We start from the raw sequence: 20,182 nt of genomic DNA, 5'->3' as shown, positions 1-20,182 counted from the left end.
AAGAGTACAAGGTCAAGAATCTTGCTTCCTAAATTCAAATTGCAGATTGCCTGTTACAACCTGTATGCGACCTTAACTTCTGTGAGCCTTACTCTTAGCCGTAAAAGAACAATAATATCACAAACCTCATAGACTAACACTAGAAAACGATGGTCTCATCAGAAATTCTAACGTGTGGCTGACAATCACAGAAACTAACTCTGCGAAGCCCAACCCACCCCCGACCACACATACCGCCCCCAGGTCGTAGCGCAGCTGGTGATTGGTTACTTGACCCTTCTACCCCGCCCACCCAGGCTTTCAGTCCAATCCCACCCGGTTTCGCGCGGAGGAAGGCTCCCAGGAGTGGGTGATGCCTGTGACGTTTGGTGACGTGTTACGTCACGGTAGGCGGAAGTCGCGGCTGCTGTTTTGAAATCCCTGAGCCCGGGTCTTCCCAGCTCCTGGCCACGCCGAGTCCAAGCAGCCGCCAGATTGCGGGCTGACCTCTGACACCTGCTTCTCGGCCCCTGTCGGCACGAGGCCGCAGCCGCGCCATGTCTACCCCTCCGCTGGCGGCGTCGGGGATGGCGCCTGGACCCTTCGCCGGGCCCCAGGCTCAGCAGGCCGCCCGGGAGGTCAACACAGCCTCGCTGTGCCGTATTGGGCAGGAGACGGTCCAGGACATTGTGTACCGCACCATGGAGATCTTTCAGCTGCTGAGGAACATGCAGGTGAGGAGGTGCGCGTGCCCGGAGCAAGCGGGATGCTTCTGGGAGGGAAGGGGGCGCTGGGTTAGTCAGTGCGTGCGGTCCCTGATGTCAGCGGGGCTGCCCTGGGCAAACCTTTCAAGTGTAGAGTCGCTCCCAGTTTACGTCAAAAGTCCCCCAAGGATGTTTCTGTTCTTATTTCTTATTCTTGTTTCAGTTTTTATATTTAATCCTTATAGAATCTATCCTACTAAAAGTGTGGCCCTAGCCTTACTTTTTCCCAAAGAGTTGTTTGAATAATTCTTTTTCCTCCTCTGTTGATTTCAGATGCTGATTTTAACTGAGATGCTGTTCTGTTGTATTCTACTTTGAATGTATTAATGCAAAACCTTCTTATATCTGTCAAGGCTCTAGAATGTGTTTACATTTATTTTTCAGAATTTCCGTGCTACTCTTACTTGTTTATTTTTGACGCGTACTTTAGAATCACCTTGCTTAGTTCTAAGGAAAAACCTATTAGCATTTTTATTAGGTTCGGTCAACCTGGAAAGACTTGACATTATGATGTAGAGTTTTACGAACCAAGAACATGTAGTATCCTTTTCTTGTTTCTCTATAAAGTACTTTTAGTTTTCATTTTTATCTTGAAACTTTTGTAAGAATATGCCTAAATATTTAATCTTTTTTTGTCTCTATTGTAACTGGGGTCGTCTTGTCCTATTTTTTTGTTTGTTATAAGTGAAAGCAAAGCTATTGCTTTCACTCTATTAATTTTGTACCTACCTTCTTATTGAATTCTCTTAATTTTAGTAGCACTGTATCATATTATTTGTAATTAGTGTTGATTATGCCTTTTTAAAAGAATGTTTCAACCTTTTTCTTCTCTAATTGCATGGCCCAGTGCCTCCAAAACAGTATTCACTTGCACTATGTCGGAGTAGGCATCTTTTCACGTTCCTGACTTTAGGAGAAATGCTTCTCATTTTTCCACATTAATCATGCTGACTTTTTGACTGAGATCAATGTATCTCATAAATTTATCACTTTGGCTATTTTTTTTAAAATTGAGTTTTATATATATTTTAAAAATGGATTTTGAATTTACTTGAATGCCTTTTTGATGTCTGTGGATATGGTGATATTTACGTGTTTTCACCCATTTTCACAAGGAACGTGATTATTGATGAGGTTTTCAGCTGAACCGCACTACAGTACACCAAGGGATTTTAGGTATTATTACCTCTTCTCTTTCATGTTCACTGCTCTACCCTAGCATCTAAAACAGTGCCCAACACATGAAAGGTTTGTGGCAATTTTTTGAATGCGTTAATCATTCCTATCTTTAAGGAACTTATGTTTTACTGTATACAAACTAATCCAAACTAAGTCAGCAAATTTAAGGAGGGTGCTTATTTTCATTTCAAAAGGATTTTGTTTTCCTTTATAAAAGTGTTTATCAAGAGTTTTTTTGCATGACACATACTTCTTAGTGAATTTTAAGTATAGATTAATAGGGATTTATAGGTAAAATAGCTCACTAACATAAAACAATTCGGTGGTATATACTCTAAACTCTGTGTGTGCAGGCTGTACTAAATATGGTAATAGAAATCTTAAGTTCTGGTCTTTACTTGGTTTACTACTTTGCCCATATTTTCTACTTAGTAAATTCCATAATAGAGGTAGAACATAATTAAGGTACAGAGTACTTCTCTAATCATTATACACCTTGTTTTCACTCAAATGAGGGATCCATTTATTCTTGTTTCTGGACTATTAGTGTCTGTGAAAGTTCATAAATTCAATGGGGAAATCCTAAATTGTATTGGGAGATGAACCCTTAATGCCTTAGCCCTTTAAAATATTTTAACTAATTCAGCCTTTGGTATGTAATTATATTTCTTTGAGATGTTGTAGAGTTCTTTAGTGCTTAAGAATTTCTGAAAGTGCTAATAATATCTCACTTTAGACAATTTCAGGAGATCCATATGCTTTATTTGTAAACCAATTTTTACAAGAAACTTGGAAATGAGAGAAAAAAGAAAACATTGAACCCTATCTACCTAATAAATCTTTTTATCTACTATAGTAGTACAGGCCTTTTCAGTCTTTTTTCATGTTTATGGTTTTAATAATTGTATGCTCTATTTTCTTTTCTCTCCAAACATTTTATCATGCTTTTTTTCTCGCATTCCCACCTTATCTGTTTTTTAAAAAAAGGAAAAAAAAGAAAAAGAAAAGAAAGTTAACTGAGATCTAGAAAGACTGGACTGAGCTCTTGAATATCAGGTAGCAGAGAGTGCGTCACTTTAACTCTCTTGATTCCAGTCCCCAAGATAAGTACACAGGCGCACTACGAATGAAAACACCTGTACACTAGAAAACTTGGAACTAAAATAAATATTCTTGATTCAGGTATTAGGATGTTAGGAGGATTCCACAGATCAAATTGTGGGACTGAAATACTGTAAATGTGTGCAGAGAGAGAAAGATTTTTTTCATCAGTTTCAACAATGCCCGAGAGTTATATATTTATTTACTGTTTCTAAATAAATAATTTTTGTTTACTTGTAATTTTATCAATATGTACTTTTGGCTTTTTTTGATGAAATTTTTGAATTAAAGCTATATAAATATCTAAGAGTTATGGTCATAGCAGTTACTTGTAGTAATTTTTTAATGATGTTTACATACAGATTGCATGTACATCTGCTAGTGATTCTTAAGTAAAATAGCTCAAGACAGTTTTGTATTTTAATGTGTGCCTTAAGCATCTTAATTATCTTATAATAATTAAGATATTTTGATATTTTTGCAATAACATTCATTTTCTTCATCAAGGTTTCACCTTTTTTTTTTAAGCTCTGTTTTATTTTTTAACTTCTTGGTTAAGCTCAGCAGCTCACTGCATTCATGTAATAGTTAATAATATTAAAATTGTACATTGTTTTTAAAGTTATACTTTAAAAATTAAAAGAGAAATTTATTTTCGCTGGCCAGAAGGCTTATGACGAAGATGTTCTATGGCTGTTTTACAGCAGTGGAACGGTATGCCAAGTCGCTAATAGATAGAAGGGCAGATCTTACTCTTCAGTTCTTAGACTTGCACTTGATTCCATGTGAAGAACAATTGCTTTTATGCAGTGTGTAAAAATTTTTCTGTTTGTTCGCTTTACTTATAGAGAATCTTGATTTACATTATTTTTTATTTTTATTGTGTGCCTGGGAAGCTGCCAAATGGTGTCACTTACCATTCTGGAACATATCAAGACCGGTTAACAAAGCTACAGGATCATCTTCGCCAACTTTCTATTCTCTTCAGGAAGCTGAGATTGGTCTATGACAAGTGCATTGAAAATTGTGCAGGAATGGATCCCATTCCAGTAGAGGTGAGTTTTAGTGATAGAGGGAGGGTGAATAGAAGATATAAGATAGTTTTAAGACATGTGTAATTTTTCCACCTTCTTTCTCCCGTTTTAGCAATATTTCAGATGTTGAATCATGCTGGTTTTACTTTTGACCAGAAAAGATGAAAATGTGTCATAAACATAGAATTACTACTATATTTTCATGTTAATAATTTCCTGTAGATTTTGACATCTAAGCTGATCATACATTTGTTATTGTTGAGAATGGGTGTTCTGAGGCAATTTTTATCATTGCTGTCAGTGTTTCCTTTTAATTAAATCAGTGCACAGAGTTTTAATAACATCATGAAATACCTATAAAGTGGTTTTCATGAAAGTACTTTACAGATAAAAAATTTTTCATCGTTATTATATTTAATGTTTAACCTAGTGGGATTACCATATTTTAAAAATATATTCTCTAAGTTTAATCTTGGGTCATAGATTTATTAATTAAGTAAATATTTGTATAGGTACCTTTTCCCTGTTGATAAGTTATATGTCTCCCACCAAAATTAGCTGGGATACATAGATTTCTCTTACTGCATGTGAAGAACAATTTCATGCCACCAATGCTTCCCTTTTGAGTGGTCAGCATGTAGGAAATAAATAAAGAGTAAATTGCAAAAGAATCTGGAAACAAGAGACCAAAGGTGTGGAAAAAAGATCAGAAACATGGTCGATATTGTCAGGTGCTGCAGAGAGTCAAAATAAGGAATGAAAACTGTTTAGTACACTTTGCTAGATAAAAGTCATTGGCATATTTGAGAAGAGGTTCAGTGACATGGTGGCAGCATGAAATCAGATGAAAGTGGGATGAAGATAGAAGAGGAAGTGAGGAGCTAGAGCTTACAAATAGATATCAGTCTTTCAAGAAGCTTAGATTAAAAACAAGAGAGAAAAGCAGTGGATGAGAGGAGGGGTGGAATCAAGAGTTTGGGGAATTTTTGCCCGCTAAATAAAAGAGACCAGAGCATGTTTAGATAATAAAGGAAGAAAACATAGGGGGACCTTGGAGAAAGGGGTAAATGATGGAAGACAGGAAGGCTGAGTAATCAGAACAGGCGTGGAGACTGAGCATCTTCGGGAGGGAGGACAGTAATCTACTAATAATCTTCTGTTATTAGGAGAAAGGAAAGGAAGAAAAGTAGAATGTAGATGTGGATAAGTTTATATTTATTTGTCCAAAGAACTCAAAGAAGTTTGGCCAGATGACTCCTCCTACTGTTACCATTCACTTTTGGCTTATTCCTGCATCGGTAATGTGATGGTAGAGACTAGATGAGTCCTGAAGTCTATTGCATGTGCAAGGGGCTTCATCCAGGAAATTTCATCACATCATACATATTTAATTTTAATCCTCTCTTTATTCCTATGTAAATTTTGTTTCTCCTACAAAAAATAATCCTCATGCCTAAAAGAACTTAAGACATGTAGAAATTCACATAGACACTGAAGTTTTAGATTACAAGCTAATGACCTTTATATAACGTACATCTTGAAGTTCCATTCTTGTGTAGATGAAGGAAAAACCTGTTGTATGTATCTCCATATGCTATAAATCTCGTAAGGGCAGGAATCACATCTTATTTGGCATTTTTGCATTCTTACATAGTGCCTGGCAATTAAATGTTTACTGATTGAATGAATGGGATGCTTTTTAATTACACATGACAACCAAGGCTATGACCGTTTTGCAAAAGAAACTACTAAAGTTCTTGTTTTAGGCCATCAAATAGAAATTTATTTTATACTCATAAAAGTGTAAAAATGGACTATAATGTGATTTATTCTTTATGCCAGTGTAGTAAGAAAACTTGGGTCACATTTTTGACTTCTAACTTTTGTTCATCACTCCCAGCAACTTATTCCATATGTGGAAGAAGATGGCTCCAAAAATGATGACCGGGCTGGTCCGCCCCGTTTTGCCAGTGAAGAGAGGCGAGAAATTGCCGAAGTAAATAAAGTGAGTTGTTGGTCTGTACATTTCATGTGTGAGTTACTGATAAAATTACTAAGGAGTCTAATGTAACTTGAGAACATAATTTGAATTATAGAATTATATGAGATTGTTTCTGTGATAGACAACCTATTTAGAATACAGCCAAGAACTAAAATGTAAGCAGAAATGCTGCCTGAATGCTCAGAAGAAAAATGACAAAATTCATTTGATAAAGCTCTTAAAAGCCCTGCCTAAGCACTCAGCCACAACCCATTTCTTTTTTTCTAGGCAGAATTCTACCTTTCTAGCTGACAGCATGTGTATTTTAGAGCAGCAAATGATAAAAATTGACAAATAGGAATGTGACTATGTCAATACCTGAATAAGAATTGAGAGTTATCAAAGCATTATCATACCTCAATCCCCCCAAAGGTTTCTGGCTAAAATGTGTTTGTTGCTAATTAGTTGCACAAATTCAGAAGATATTAAGACAGTTGTTATGAAACAGAACTGGAGAAAGTTGGCTGTTCATTCCATCATGAAAATGTGGTCCAAGCTTACCAAAATCTAACAGAAATACACAGTGAATAAAATTACCAACCTCATTCTTTCACTTACAAATACAGATCACCCCCTCCTGAAATTCTTAATTTTAGTTAATAGGATTCACCAGTGTATTAACAGTCCACCGTACCCAAAGAGGGATTTCTGAGCTATATTGGATAATTCAATTTATATATATATATATATACTATATAATATCTGGACTGCTTTGGGAAAAAAAATGCTTACATGTGCAAAATGGTGATTGAATTCAGTACTGGTTGCTGGTTAGCTGTGGAGATTCTTGCCTGTAAACTCTGGGAGGCTGAGGTGGCAGGATCACTTCAGTTCAGGAGTTCAAGACCAGCCTGAGCAAGAGCGAAACCCTGTCTCTACAAAAATGTAAAAATTAAGCTGAGTGTGATAGTACACACTTGTAGTTCCAGCTACTCGGGAGACTGAGGCAGGCAGATCACTTGAGCCAGGAGTTTGAAGTTGCAGTGAGCTACGATGATGTCACTGTACTCTAGCTGGTCTCAAGGGAGGGAGGGAGGGACTGATTGCTGATTGAAAGAGCACTTAAGACTACTAAGATAAAAAAAAAAAGACTACTAAGATAGAAAAAATTTTTAGAATTTTCTAAAATTTCAGGTAATTAGTCAACATTTTTCATACAGGTGAAATAGTCTTCCTATTAAAAAGAGGTCTAAAATAAGTTGTTTTACCACTATGTTTAATATTCTTTTACAAGTTAAAGACATTAGAAAAAGTCAAATACATGTTGAGAAACAGGAGTTATAATTTCTGTGTTAAGTACAAGCTTGTTAAAATGCTCAGACACTAAGTTAATAAACAACTAGAGCCTATAAGAGTTCCACAAGTGGGTATAATACAGGATTGATGCCATGCTCATATAATGCTGTAACCCAGTTAGATTATAAGATTCTGTTCACAATTGTAACAGTAAATGTTGAGTAGATGTGAATTCTAGCAATGATATGTGTGAATAAACTTACTAACGTACATAAAAGAAGCTTTGAATAATTAAAAGGATATATGAAGTCTTGGGTTGGCAATAAATATTATAAAAATGCTGTCTTAATTATTTCATAGTTTTAATGCAGTTACAATCCAAATTTAAATAAGACTTTTCTTGAAAATAGGCAAAAATAGGGCAGCGCCTATGGCTCAGTGAGTAGGGCACTGGCCCCTGCCAAAATGCAACAACAACAAAAAAAAATAGCCAGGTGTTGTGGCAAGCTCCTTTAGTCCCAGCTACTTGGGAGGCTGGAGGTTGCTGTGAACTGTGACCCCATGGCACTCTACTGAGGGCAACAAAGTGAGACTCTGTCTCAAAGAAAAAAAAAAAAAAAAGAAAAAGAAAACATGCAAAAATAATAGGATTTTAGTGTAATACCAATCAAAAACAAAATCCAAATAAAACCAAATGGGATTGTTTTCTTGAAATTGTACAAAATTATCAAAGAAAATTATGAGAAATATGAATAATAAAGCAGAATTATTTACTTCAAAAATTAAAATGTTATATGAAGCATATTATAAAAACAGCAATTAGGGGTGGTGCCTGTAGCTCAGTGGGTAGGGCACCAGCCACATACACCCAGACTGGTGGGTTCGAACCCAGCCTGGGCCTGTTAAAAAACAGTGACAGCTGCAACCAAAAAATAGGCATCGTGGCAGTTGCCTGGAGTCCCAGCTACTTGGGAGGCTGAGGCAAGAGAATCCCTTAAGCCCAAGAGTTTGAGGTTGCTGTGAGCTATGATGCCACGACACTCTACCCAGAACTCAGGACTACAGCTTGAGACTCTGTCTCAAAAAAAAAACAAAAAAAAAAAACCAGCAATTAGGCATGTAATTCTGGCACAAGAATTGACAGATTAATAAAATAATCTAGCCAGAAAAATAGCCTTCCTATTGCATATGAGAATTTAATATGACAGAAGAGGGATTGTGTGAAAAATTGGTCTTTAAAAATAGACTCTTTAAGGGGCAAAATTAAGCTAGCTTTTTATATTATGCCATATATCAAAATGAATTTCAGACATGAAAATAAGACCTGCAAAACAAAATTTTAGATAATTAAAGTAAAAGTGTGTTTCAAATCTCAGGGTAAAAGGTTGGATAGTTTTTTGTTGTTTTGTTTTTTGGCAGTTTTTGGCTGGGGCCAGGTTTGAACCTGCTACCTCCAACATATGAGGCCAGCACCCTATTCCTTTGAGCCACAGGCGCCAGTGTGGCCCACTATCCAGGCGCCGTCTGGATAGATTTTATAAAATAAAATTTTGTAACTTTTTTTAAAAGGTGAAATACTGATTAAGAATGTTTCTAGCGGCTCGGCGCCTATAGCTCAACCGGCTAGGGCGCCAGCCACGTACACCTAAGGTGGCGGGTTTGAATCCCCAGCCCAGACCCGCCAAAACAACGATGACGGCTGCAACCAAAAAATGGCCGGGCGTTGTGGCGGGCGCCTGTGGTCCCAGCTACTTGGGGGGCGGAGGCAGGAGACTCGCTTGAGCCCGGGAGTTGGAGGTTGCTGTGAGCTGTAATGCCACGGCACTCTACCCAGGGGGACAGCTTGAGGCTCTGTCTCAAAAAAAAAAAAAAAAAAAGAATGTTTCTAGCAAATTCGATAGTAATAATGACTGTCATAATAAAGAACTCACAGTAGGAAATTGGTAGGGGATAAGAAGGGGGATTGGAAACTTTTAATTTACTTATTCCTAAATAACTGCTGTTTAGTAGTACAGACATATAAGGCATTCATTTAGTAAGAAGTGTTATATGTTTCTATTGGTAACATATATATTATTTAACAATACATTCTGCTTTTTATTTTTCTCTCAATAACGGTGCTTTTTATAGAACATAGTGAAATGTGTATTTAAATAGAACACCTTTGGAAGAATTAAAAAAAATCATTGTAACAGTAGTTTTGATTTCAGGGTACAACATGAATGTATTCAAAGTTCTCTACTATAGAGGATTTTGTGATATTCTGGAACAAATAAACCTGGGTAAATTCAGAAAGATAATTTTTCTAACTTCATTTCTTTAAGTTTGTGTTTCTTTGTTCTTCCAACTTGATGGCTTAGAAATAACTTATTCTTGATTTTTTTAGAAAAGGACCTTTCGTATAATCAGAATATGGTAATATTTTGAGAGCATGTAATCAAAAAATCTTACTAGCTGTTGACCCAGAGTTCTGTGAATTTTACCTGAAGGATATGATCAATACAAAGGATCTGATGTCTTCATGGTCTTCTTTCTTCACGTGAAGATTTAGCTCTCTGTATCCCCCTTTCTTTCTTGGACCCATCTACATAATTCCTCCCCCAAACTTTCAGTGCAGTAATATCATAATTAGGGTTCAATAAATAGTCTGTGTTCGTGTAATTATGGCTTCTTAAGTATTTTTTGCTGAGCTGCATAATAAACCTGGATTACATTTCTTTGGTCAAAAAATATTTTGTTGCCCTGGAGTTAATAATAACATCTTTAATTATCTAAAATTTTAGTTTTTCATGCATCTAGGGCAGCATCTGTGTACCGTTTTCTGCCTTTTCACCAAAGTCATCAGACAGTTTCCTGCTTCTCACTTTCCCTCCCGACTCTTCTGTCCTCCTGTTAGGTCTGGGTCTCCTGTTGGAAGGCTCTCTGGGCCTGCTGTTCACCTGTTGCCTGAGTCTTTCCTTCCCGTTTTCTGTCGGTTTCACAATTTCCTCATCTTACATTTTTCTCTTTCTTGATATTCTCCCTTGCTGGTAATGTACATATATCAGTGGCTTCTTTGGAAAGAATGCAGGGACTTAAGATTTGAGTCCTAGCTGAGCAGCTGATAGTTGGGCTAGCTATAAAAATTCTACTTTATGAATTATTTTCCCTCAGAAATTCGAAGGCATTTCTCCATAATCTTCTAGTATAAGATTTGGCACACTTTCATGAAAAGATCAGATCATTAATATTTTAGGCTTTGTGGAACATCTATGTTCTCTGTTGTAATGTAAAAGCCATCCTTAGCTTTCGGGACTTAAAAAACAGGTCGTGCACAGACCATTAGATTGCCAACCCCTTTATTCTTCTGTTGTCTTTCCATATGGAAGCTATAAAATTTCTGATGGGTCGCCCATGCTTAAATGTGAACCATTTATATTTAAGAGTGAGGCAATAGAAAGTTAAATGGAGGCATTATGAGTTGGCTTCATCACATGGTGATTGGGAAGCTGTTGGCTTTTTTCTTTGGGGGATCCCCAACTATCAGTTTCTGAGGTTTTATTTCTTTAGGGCTGTTCAGTTTCTTCAGAGAAAACTATTCCAGTGCCCTACAGAGGGAGATAAGAAATTTTCTTGTCTTTCTGGAAGCGATGTGGGTGAGGAAGTATTCTGGGGACCCAGAGTTTGGGGGCACACTCCCTATGTTCAGCTCTTCACCTCAGTCCTACCTTCTGCTGTTACTACTGAATCCACAGCTGTTCTGGTTCAGTTTCACAGGCAATAATATCTCCGGCTCCGAGACACAGCTCAGGGCAGGAGGAGAAGGTACTAAGTCATCGGTTGGTAAGGAATGCAAGTTCATGAGGCACTGAGTTCTCCCTTCCAGCTATTCCTCCAGTTTTCATCCCCTGGCCTCACCTGCTGCCTTTGAGCTGGTCCCTAACTTGATCTCAGCAGCATCTGCCAGCATCCCGTGTGCTATAGTTCCCTCCTCTCTAAGTCACTTACCACTTCTCTTTACTTTTCATCTTAACACTTACTGTTATGTCCTTTCTGATCAGTTTTCTCCACATGGGTTTATAGCTTTTTTATTCCTCTCCTGCCATTTTTATTAGAACTTTGAGAAAAAGAAGAGTTAACCATATGTGTTTTAGTCCAGTGTTTATTTGGAACAGGTTTATTTCAGTACAGTAAGTGGATACAGTGTTTCCAAAAGTTTCTTTATGGAACAAAAGTCAATATTTCAAATTTTGTTTTTCCCTTTATACTTGAGACATTTGAGATCTCTTCCTTTGTTTAAACCACTTGGGTCTGTTCTAAGTGCTTTTAACTTGAGAATAAAATATGTTTTACTTAACATGATATGGAACTGAAGGTTATCACAAAGAGGAAAGAATCAGTTTAGATGTTTTAAATTAACCGGCTTTAAAGCTAAGTGCCACGTTTCTTTGGGAATTGTGTTTTAAAAGACAGTTTAGAGAAGGAGAATCTGCTCAGGAGTGTCATGGGAAGTACTCATTTGAGGGCCTCATAACTCTTACTTTGTGAGAATTCTTCCTATATTTTGGAAAGCACTAGAGAATAAGGTTGTGAGGAGTGGTAAAAGATGGGAGAGGACTAATATTTGGCTGACTTAGATTTAAAATCCCTTTAAAGAAGGAAGAGGAGTATAACATTAACGGCTAAAAAGCAAGCAAACTGTGTTTTCTGACTAAAGGGGGTTTTTAATTTGTTCCTTAAAAAAATGTTATAGCTGTGAATTGAGCATAACATATATTCTGACTGCTAAAAGAGTAACCTTATGTATAGTTAACATTACTAATGTGTTTTATCTTTTTCTCCAACTTCTTCAAAACCGTGAATCTCCATTCTAGAATATAAGATTAAACTAAACAATTAAAATTTTTTAAGTATTAAGCTCATGATACATTGACATGAGCACACACATGGGCGAGTGTTTCTCACAGCAAAAACTGTATTTGTTTCAAATAGTTAATTAGAGGATAAAATGTCCTAACCTAATTATATAGAATCTAAAAATGAGTAATTTTTAGTAATAGTCATATAGGTTTTGTTGGATACTAAAAGGGAATATTTAAACAAACAAAAAATAAGTTTTCAAGTAATTGCCAAGGATTTTGTTTGCATGTTTGTTTTTTCCATTGTTTTAGGGTTTGGGGGGGAAGCTTTTTAATTGGGCTTTTGTTATTTTTCCTTTGAACATTCAACTATTAGTTTGCCTGCTCTGTGTTGGGTGTTGCCCTAAGTAGTTAGTGAACCAGCCAGCTGTGTTGTGTACAATCATGGTTATTTCAGATGAGAGGACAGGTTTCTTCTTGGAGAATGTAAGACTCTCCAACAAAGACAAAACAGTGCCTGTTTCACGTATACATTTCAGGTTTGATGGATATTTACAGAAATAAAAATATTGTACCATATTTTCAATACATTGCATTTCATTGTACTAAATGACTGAGCTGCTTTATGGATCTGTAAGTCAACAGATCTACCAATCTATAAATCAGTCAATAATAAAATGACATTTTTTTGCATTCAATTTAAAGTATTCAGAATTTTATTGCAATGCATATTTTCTTTTTATTGTGAATAAGCTACATAAAGGAAGTAGATTTACATACCCCTTCGTGGACCCTCACTTAGTCATTTTCAGAATATTAATACTATGTCATTGGATAACTGAGATTGTACAGAACGTATTGATGGTGTGTTTACTGTATACTATATTTAGTTTTTATAGTCTGTTTGGTTTCTGACAATGCATGTACCACCAGTGCCTACCATGGTGCCATGAAACTTTGAGGTACACAATTTGGAGTCAGTATTTAATGTAAATCGTCATATAACAAAATGGCTTAGTTTTAATAGTCCTATTTTTGTCTTATCTAAATACCTTTCATTTTCTCTTCATATATCTTAGAATCTGTAAACTCTTAACACCCAAGTAAAGGGTGCATTCTTGTTGGAAGCTATATGCTTTAGGGTCATTAGAATGAGTTTTATTTTGCTTAAAGCTATTCTATTGTTAAAATGAAATTGAAGAAGGTAGCAGATAATATTTACATGGTTAACATAATTGAGTCCATGGAGTTAGAAATTAAAGCATTTTTGATCAAATGTCACAGCCTTTGTATGAATATTAAATTACATGGTGTGACAGCATAAACTTACTTTTTAAGTATCTATTCTACTTATACATTCACCTGTTAATGTAACAAATTAGGCACAGCTGATGGATTTTGAAAATAGCAGCTGTCAACCTCTGTTAAAATCCATCAGTGGCAAGATTGTACATATTAAATTCTATATCATGTCATGAAAATTTATTTACAATTTAACCACTAACAAGTATAACTGTCAGCTTTGCTGTTGATGGTTTCATGGCGTGTTTTGACTCTAGATGTTTTACTTGTGTGCTATTTTTTTTAATTTAAAACTTGTGGCATCTTTGAGAGAATATTCTTTTAAAAAGTTTTATTATTGCCTAGAGTGGTAAATTATTTTGAAAATACCCTATGTTTTTTAGGTCTTACTTTATTTTTTAAGTCATAATGAAGCTTTTTAAAAACACAAGTATGTTAGAAGTTACATTTCCAAATGAGTATTTTTGAAAGGAGTCTTATGGCAGGCTGTGCATTTATTTCCGTGGTGAAACCGTCGTGGGAGCCATCTGTAAGCCCTGTGTTGAAATACCACCCAGAAGTATAATTTTATTACTAATAAATTACTTTTTAATTTTTACTAAAAATGTGATCACTGACCTTATATACCAGATTTGGCCTTCAGAAGGTTTTCAGCTGTCTGTTAAATCTTTCCTCTTTTTTCTTTTTCATGGGTATGGGTTTTGGCGAATCCATCCCACACACTTGCGCAGTTAGACTTTTTTCATCACAGTTTCATCCTCCCTACAGTTTTTGCTCACTGCCATCTTTTCTAGACACCAGACAAAAATATTTTCTTTGTTTGCTGACCTTTCCTGTCAGAGGCAGTGTCTAGCTTGGAGGGTTCCACGGTAACTGATGTTTCCTTGTGCCATCTGCCTTACAGAGGGTGTAGCCTTGTCATTTGGGTCCTGTCCTCATTCTGATTGAAAGCTATCATATTCAGGATATGTCAAAACTTGTAAATGGGGTTATTTTCCATCAGTTTACATTCTTTCTCTTCCTTTTATTCTTACTCAGTTGCTTTTCTCCATATTCCTGCTAAAAAATTAGAAATGAGAGGGTAATCGAGGTAGCTGACATTTCACAGCTAATGCTACTAGGTTAGTTGTGGGCTATAGACTTCAGTGAAGTGAAGAGCAGCCAAGTTTGACCCATTTTGAGGCCATCAGTTAGTTTACAAAATGGAATTTACTGGTTTCCAATCACTTGTGTGTGTTACTGATGTGATACTACGTATGGGTGTGCAGAAAGTACAATACCTGCAGGGACCTTAGATTATGTGATTACATTACATAGCCGAGAGAGCACTGAGAAGATGGAGTTTGTCTAAGATCAAATGAGAACTGGGGCTGGGATTGCCGGCTTCCCCCATACAGCGTCAGTCCTCATGCTTGGGTTTTGTTGCTACCCTTGCTTGCTGGCAGAAGTGTCAGTTTCTTGGTCTCTGTGATGAAGACTTTATAGGCTTGGTTGTTCCTATTCCTCCCTGCGATTTGAGTTGATTTTGTTATGTAATATACATGCGTGCTTAAATAACTGCTGGATACTCATGGTGACAGAATTTAGAAGATGGGTCATCTGAAAACTGAACAAGGAGACCAAGTAACTAAAAATACTGACAGTATTTTCCAAAGACTATGTTCAAGTGAGCTTTAGAGTCAAGCCTTGTGTAACATCTAGTTATGTATTTTATCCATGTTAATTCTTCTTTCAAATATGAATTTAATTAATACTATTAAAGATTATTAAAGTCTCTGTAAATTAATTTTCTGTTTTCCAAAAAAGATTCCTTGGTCTTCTCTTTTAGCCACCTACTTCCTGTTAACTTTTCTTAACTCTAGGTAGAAGTAATTAATATAAGCAACTTACTTAATTTTAGTTTGCTTTATAATGAAATTGAAATTAAGATTTTTTAGGCCTCTTTCTAATGAACATACCCTAATTTGTCTGGAGGTAGTTAAATATTGTATATGTAAAAGTATCTAATTAAATATATTATATCCAAATGTAATGTTTGCAAAGGGTTACTGAATCATAATTATTATTATAATAACTGGTTAACATTCTACCCAGAAGCTACCTATTTTTATCTAAGCATTTACCACATACGGCAAATAGGGACATGGATTGGAAGAGTGGATTCTTTTTTTTGAGACAGAGCCTCGAGCTGTCCCCCTGGGTAGAGTGCTGTGGCAACCTCACAGCAACCTCCAACTCCTGGGCTCAAGCAAGTCTCCTGCCTCCGCCTCCCAAGTAGCTGGGACCACAGGTGCCCGTTACAACGCCTGGCTATTTTTTGATTGCAGCCATCATTGTTGTTTGGCAGGCCCGGGCTGGATTCACACCCACCACCTCACCAGCCACCTTGTATGTGGCTGGCGCCTTAGCCACTTGAGCCACAGGCACCAAGCTGGAAGAATGGATTCTTAAAAAGTTTATAAATCATAGTCTAATAGAATCCAAGTATAGAAGTAAAGATATATGTGCTATGTCCATTCCAGCCATTCAGCAGATCTCAGTTGGGAAGAATATTGCAATGGGCACTGCCATTTTATCTTCAGTTTTCACATGTAGGAGGAGATTGCGCTCCATCCTGTGGGCAAAGGGCAACTTCTGCCATAGTTTTGAAAGACTGACTGCATCAGAGACTGCATTTGTCTTCTACTTTGTTTTCTATATTTATGTTCTGTGTCTATCAGTAGCATTTGTTGAATGCTTATGTGCCAGGCACAGTTCTAACACTGTACATAAATTGGATCATTTAATCTTCATAACAACTATTATGAGTTAGGTTCAATAATTATCTCCATTTTTCTGGTGCAGAACAGAGGCACAGAGAGGCTCAATTGTTTGACCAGTGTCATACATTTGCTTAATTGGTGAAGGAATTGAGCATCTGGAGCATCCCAAGAGTCTGGCTATGTGTTGTTCTGCCCTTTGGAGAACCTGTATATTTAGGTTTTAACTGTTTATCTTACTTTCCATGATGGTCTAAATGGGAGAGTAAACAGGGCCGTGGATCTGGAGCTACAGGCCTCCACAGGGTGAATTAGAGTACAGGAGGCTTATCAGTATTTAACGCCAGAAAGGGGCTGAGAACATCTGCCTTATAGGAAGGAATATTTAGCTTAATTTCAATTTGGACATTAGAATCCTAATTTATGACAGTTTAATTTTTTACCTTGTCTATATTTCATGAAACATTTTTGATAAATTCCTTTCTTTCCACAGAAACTCAAACAGAAGAATCAACAGCTGAAGCAAATTATGGATCAATTACGAAATCTCATCTGGGATATAAATGCCATGTTGGCAATGAGGAACTAAACTGATATTTAAATTTCCTGCATTACACATGTTATACCATTGGTTTTTCCCTCAAGTATAATTTCCCTTTGAAGAAGATTATTTATCTGCCTGTATTTTAGTCACAACTCAAGTCCTACTTTTACATTATGGTTTTGCATTGAAGTATTCATTTTTTTTTAATGCCATCAGTCTTATGAAAGATTATTGTAATAAAGTTCGATAGGGTTTGTGTTTTGGTTACTCTGTATGAATTAAATAACCTTTTCTAAGAGCAAAGTAAAGTTTTGTAAATACATTTTTAAATTTGGTCAATGGTTTTATTCATTTCCCTTACTATTTAGAACAGTGGTTCTCAACCCGTGGGTCGCGACCTCTTTTAACAATAAAAATACATCCTGCATATCAAATATTTACATTACCATTCATAACAGTAGCAAAACTGCTACAGTTGCTACAGTTATGAAGTAGCAACGAAAATAATTTTATGGTTGGGGGTCACCACAACATGAGGAACTCTGTTAAAGGGTCAGGGCATTAGGAGGCATTAGGAAGGTTGAGAACCACTGACTGAGGTAGAAGAAAAAGATTTAAATATTTCTGCAGATAAAAACATCAACTACAGTGTAGGTTTACACTACATTAATTTGGGGGACAAATTAAAATTAAAATCATAAAGTTACCATTTAAGCTTAGTTTTTTTAAAATCAGTTTTAGCCCCAAAACAGTTAAAATGAGAAAATGGTTAACTGTGCGTGGTGCTAAAAGAAGATAAAAATTACTTCCATCATGGTCTTCAAGTTCTGGTCTTAATTGAAATGATCTCAAGGAGAGAAATAAGTGATTTGAGGATGACACAAACTGAGTCTCACCTACGTGCTTATCTACTACTTCAGCCCAAGAAGCAATCACCTATTCTTCAGATACATCTTAAAGTAATCAGGCTTGTGTTTCAGAAACAGAACATTTTTAGGAGCCTTAAAATTGAGAGAGTTCCACATGACAAGTGCATTTTTTTGGTCTACAGTAAATTCTTTATAGATCACCCCATGGGAACTGGTCTTTCAAATTATAAATAATACATCCTCAAATAAGAGATTTGCAGTCTGGTCAGAAAGGATTTTTCCAACCAGATTCAGAAGGCTTCACCTATCTGGCCTGAGTTCTGGTTGTATGAAAAATACTACTTTTTGACTTCTCTTGTATATGGATAAAGTTTCTCTGGAAGGTTACACATGAAACTGGTAACTGGCCTCCTCTGGGAAGGGAACTGGGTAGTTGAGGATCAGAATTAAGAAGGCTGACTTGTCATCATACACCCTTTTGTACCTTTTAAGTTTTGTTAAACCAGTGAATGTTGACTGTTCAAAAAATCGGCAGAACTCCATTGTCAATTATGCAGATTCCTACCTCTAACACTTGGCAGAGCACAAGAAAACAAGAGAAGCCATGCAGGCATCTTTAGAGCTTCTTACTGTGTGTGTCAGTCAGAGCAGCTCTGAGCAAGCCCGCTGTTAGATGAGCAGCTGGCCCTGCCAACAGGGGAAGCTCTTTGGAGTTACCAGGCAAAAGGAAAAGGTGTATGAAACTGAAAAGAAGAATTAGGACCAATAATCCAACTTACCACAATATTCCGTGGTATTTAAGTATATTGTAGTTTATTTGGACATGTAGGATTTTTGCAGTTTTACACTACATAATATCTTCTTTGCACAGTGATTGCTATTGTGAATTGAGCGCGCTTTTGCCAGTTACTCTCATGAATTTAGTGTTCTGGTATTGACAACTTCTAAAACAGTTACAAAAAGGTTTTAACCTACGGTTTCTGTTTGGTGTTCTGTTTGGTATTGACAACTTCTAAAACAGTTATAAAAATGTTTTGACCTACTGTTTCTGTTGTTTTAATTATCACACTCAATTGCTTAGTTCATTCAAGGTGCCACAAACTCAACTGTTAGAGAAAATTGCATCCTTTTAGCCTTGGTTCCAAAGGAGATACCTCTCCAGTGGAGCAATTATCAGTGTAGCTACAAGGTGCCACAGAACCTTGTAGCCCCAGGTTCTGGGAGTGTGTATTTTCAACTCAGAACTGACTCTGGTTTACCCAGTTGCAAATCTACTTGGGAACAAGTATGAATGTAGTAGGGGTTACTAACCACATGTAGACTCACTAACTCTCAAAAGTTTCAACTTTTTGTTGAGGGAAAGCATGCCAATAGATTGAAGAGCAAAGAAAGGTGAACTGGATTATAATGTGTGCCCTTGGACAAGTTAATCTCTACTGTCTCATCTGTAAAATGATGGGTAAGACTAATTCATCTCACATTCTATGTTAGAATTTTGGTTGCAAATGTCAGAAACCCAATTCAAAGTGACTTACTCCAGAAGGGGGATTTCTTAGTTCCTGTATTGAGAAAAGATGTTAGAGAAGAGCTCACAGAATCAAAGAAAATTGCAGGAACCAAGGCTTCAAGAATTAGAACCGAGATCCAATGCCCCAAGGATGCTCCATATCCACCCCCTAGTTTCTGCCTATCTCTGCTCCATGCTGTCTCACTGCAGACGGGATTTCTCCAAATGGGAGGAAAGCCTCATCTTTTACTGTATCCTGCACGCACAGCTGAGTGGCTTCTCTTTCAAGACTAAGAGACCCTAGAAATGATTCTAAAAGCTTGCGTGATACAGTCAACCTGTCATATAAATAGGACCACCTGTAATATAAATAGGTACTATGATTAGGCTATTTCAGGTTATAAACCCACCCCTGTGACCAGGAATTGGGTTTGAGAGTCATGGTGCTGTGCTACTGTGCAAGGAACAATTGTTACAAGGGGACCAGCAGGAAAATTTCTAAGACGGACAGTGACAACCACAGCCCACGATGTTCTTCCTTGGTTATACTATCTCAGATATCAAATCAGTTACTCAACCTTCAAAAGCCCAAGAAAAAACTAAAGAAAGTCAAATGCATCGTTGACTTCCATGGGAAAATTACTAGTCTTAATTTTAAAAAAATAGTTTTTCTGAATTTGTGAACTACTGTGCTAACATTTTTATTTGCAGCTGCTTCTTGGCAGCTGTTTTGAGTCATTGCAATGTGATCTTGTAAGGTTTGGGTTAGCTTGGGGTTAAGAAGTAGATAAGAAATAACTAAGAAAAAATAAAATGGAAGCTCCAGCATCCTGGTAAGGACATTATCTTTAAAATGATTTGGAAACTACGGCCCTGATTATTCAGACTTTGGATCCCTTGGCACCATGACAAGCCAAAATGTGTTAACTTAACATTTTGATGTAGTTCCAGCTTGAGTAATTCATTTTCTTTCTCTAAATTCCCACTGAAGTTTAAGCTAGATAGAAGAGTTTTTTGGTTTTAAACTAA

At 36.6% G+C, this 20,182-nt stretch overlaps 1 protein-coding gene across 2 annotated transcripts; it reads left to right on the top strand.

Annotated features, from left to right (window-relative positions):
* The first annotated feature begins 373 nt into the window (after positions 1-373).
* Positions 374-17,103, top strand: MED30 (mediator complex subunit 30). Of its 2 annotated transcripts, XM_003782391.2 has the most exons (4): positions 374-713; positions 3,920-4,078; positions 5,958-6,062; positions 16,727-17,103. In XM_003782391.2, the coding sequence occupies exons 1-4, from the start codon at positions 537-539 to the stop codon at positions 16,820-16,822; spliced, it is 537 nt and encodes a 178-aa protein (XP_003782439.1). In that variant the 5' UTR covers positions 374-536; the 3' UTR covers positions 16,823-17,103. The 2 variants fall into 2 exon arrangements, with proteins under 2 accessions (XP_003782439.1, XP_012665329.1); XM_012809875.1 differs by lacking the exon at positions 5,958-6,062.
* The last annotated feature ends 3,079 nt before the right edge of the window (positions 17,104-20,182 follow it).

The sequence above is a fragment of the Otolemur garnettii genome, unplaced genomic scaffold (assembly GCF_000181295.1).
Source record: "Otolemur garnettii isolate 467f Iridium unplaced genomic scaffold, OtoGar3 scaffold00004, whole genome shotgun sequence".
Lineage (NCBI taxonomy): Eukaryota > Metazoa > Chordata > Mammalia > Primates > Galagidae > Otolemur > Otolemur garnettii.
Note: the sequence above shows the minus strand (reverse complement) of the source record. Positions and strands in the feature narration are given on the sequence as shown.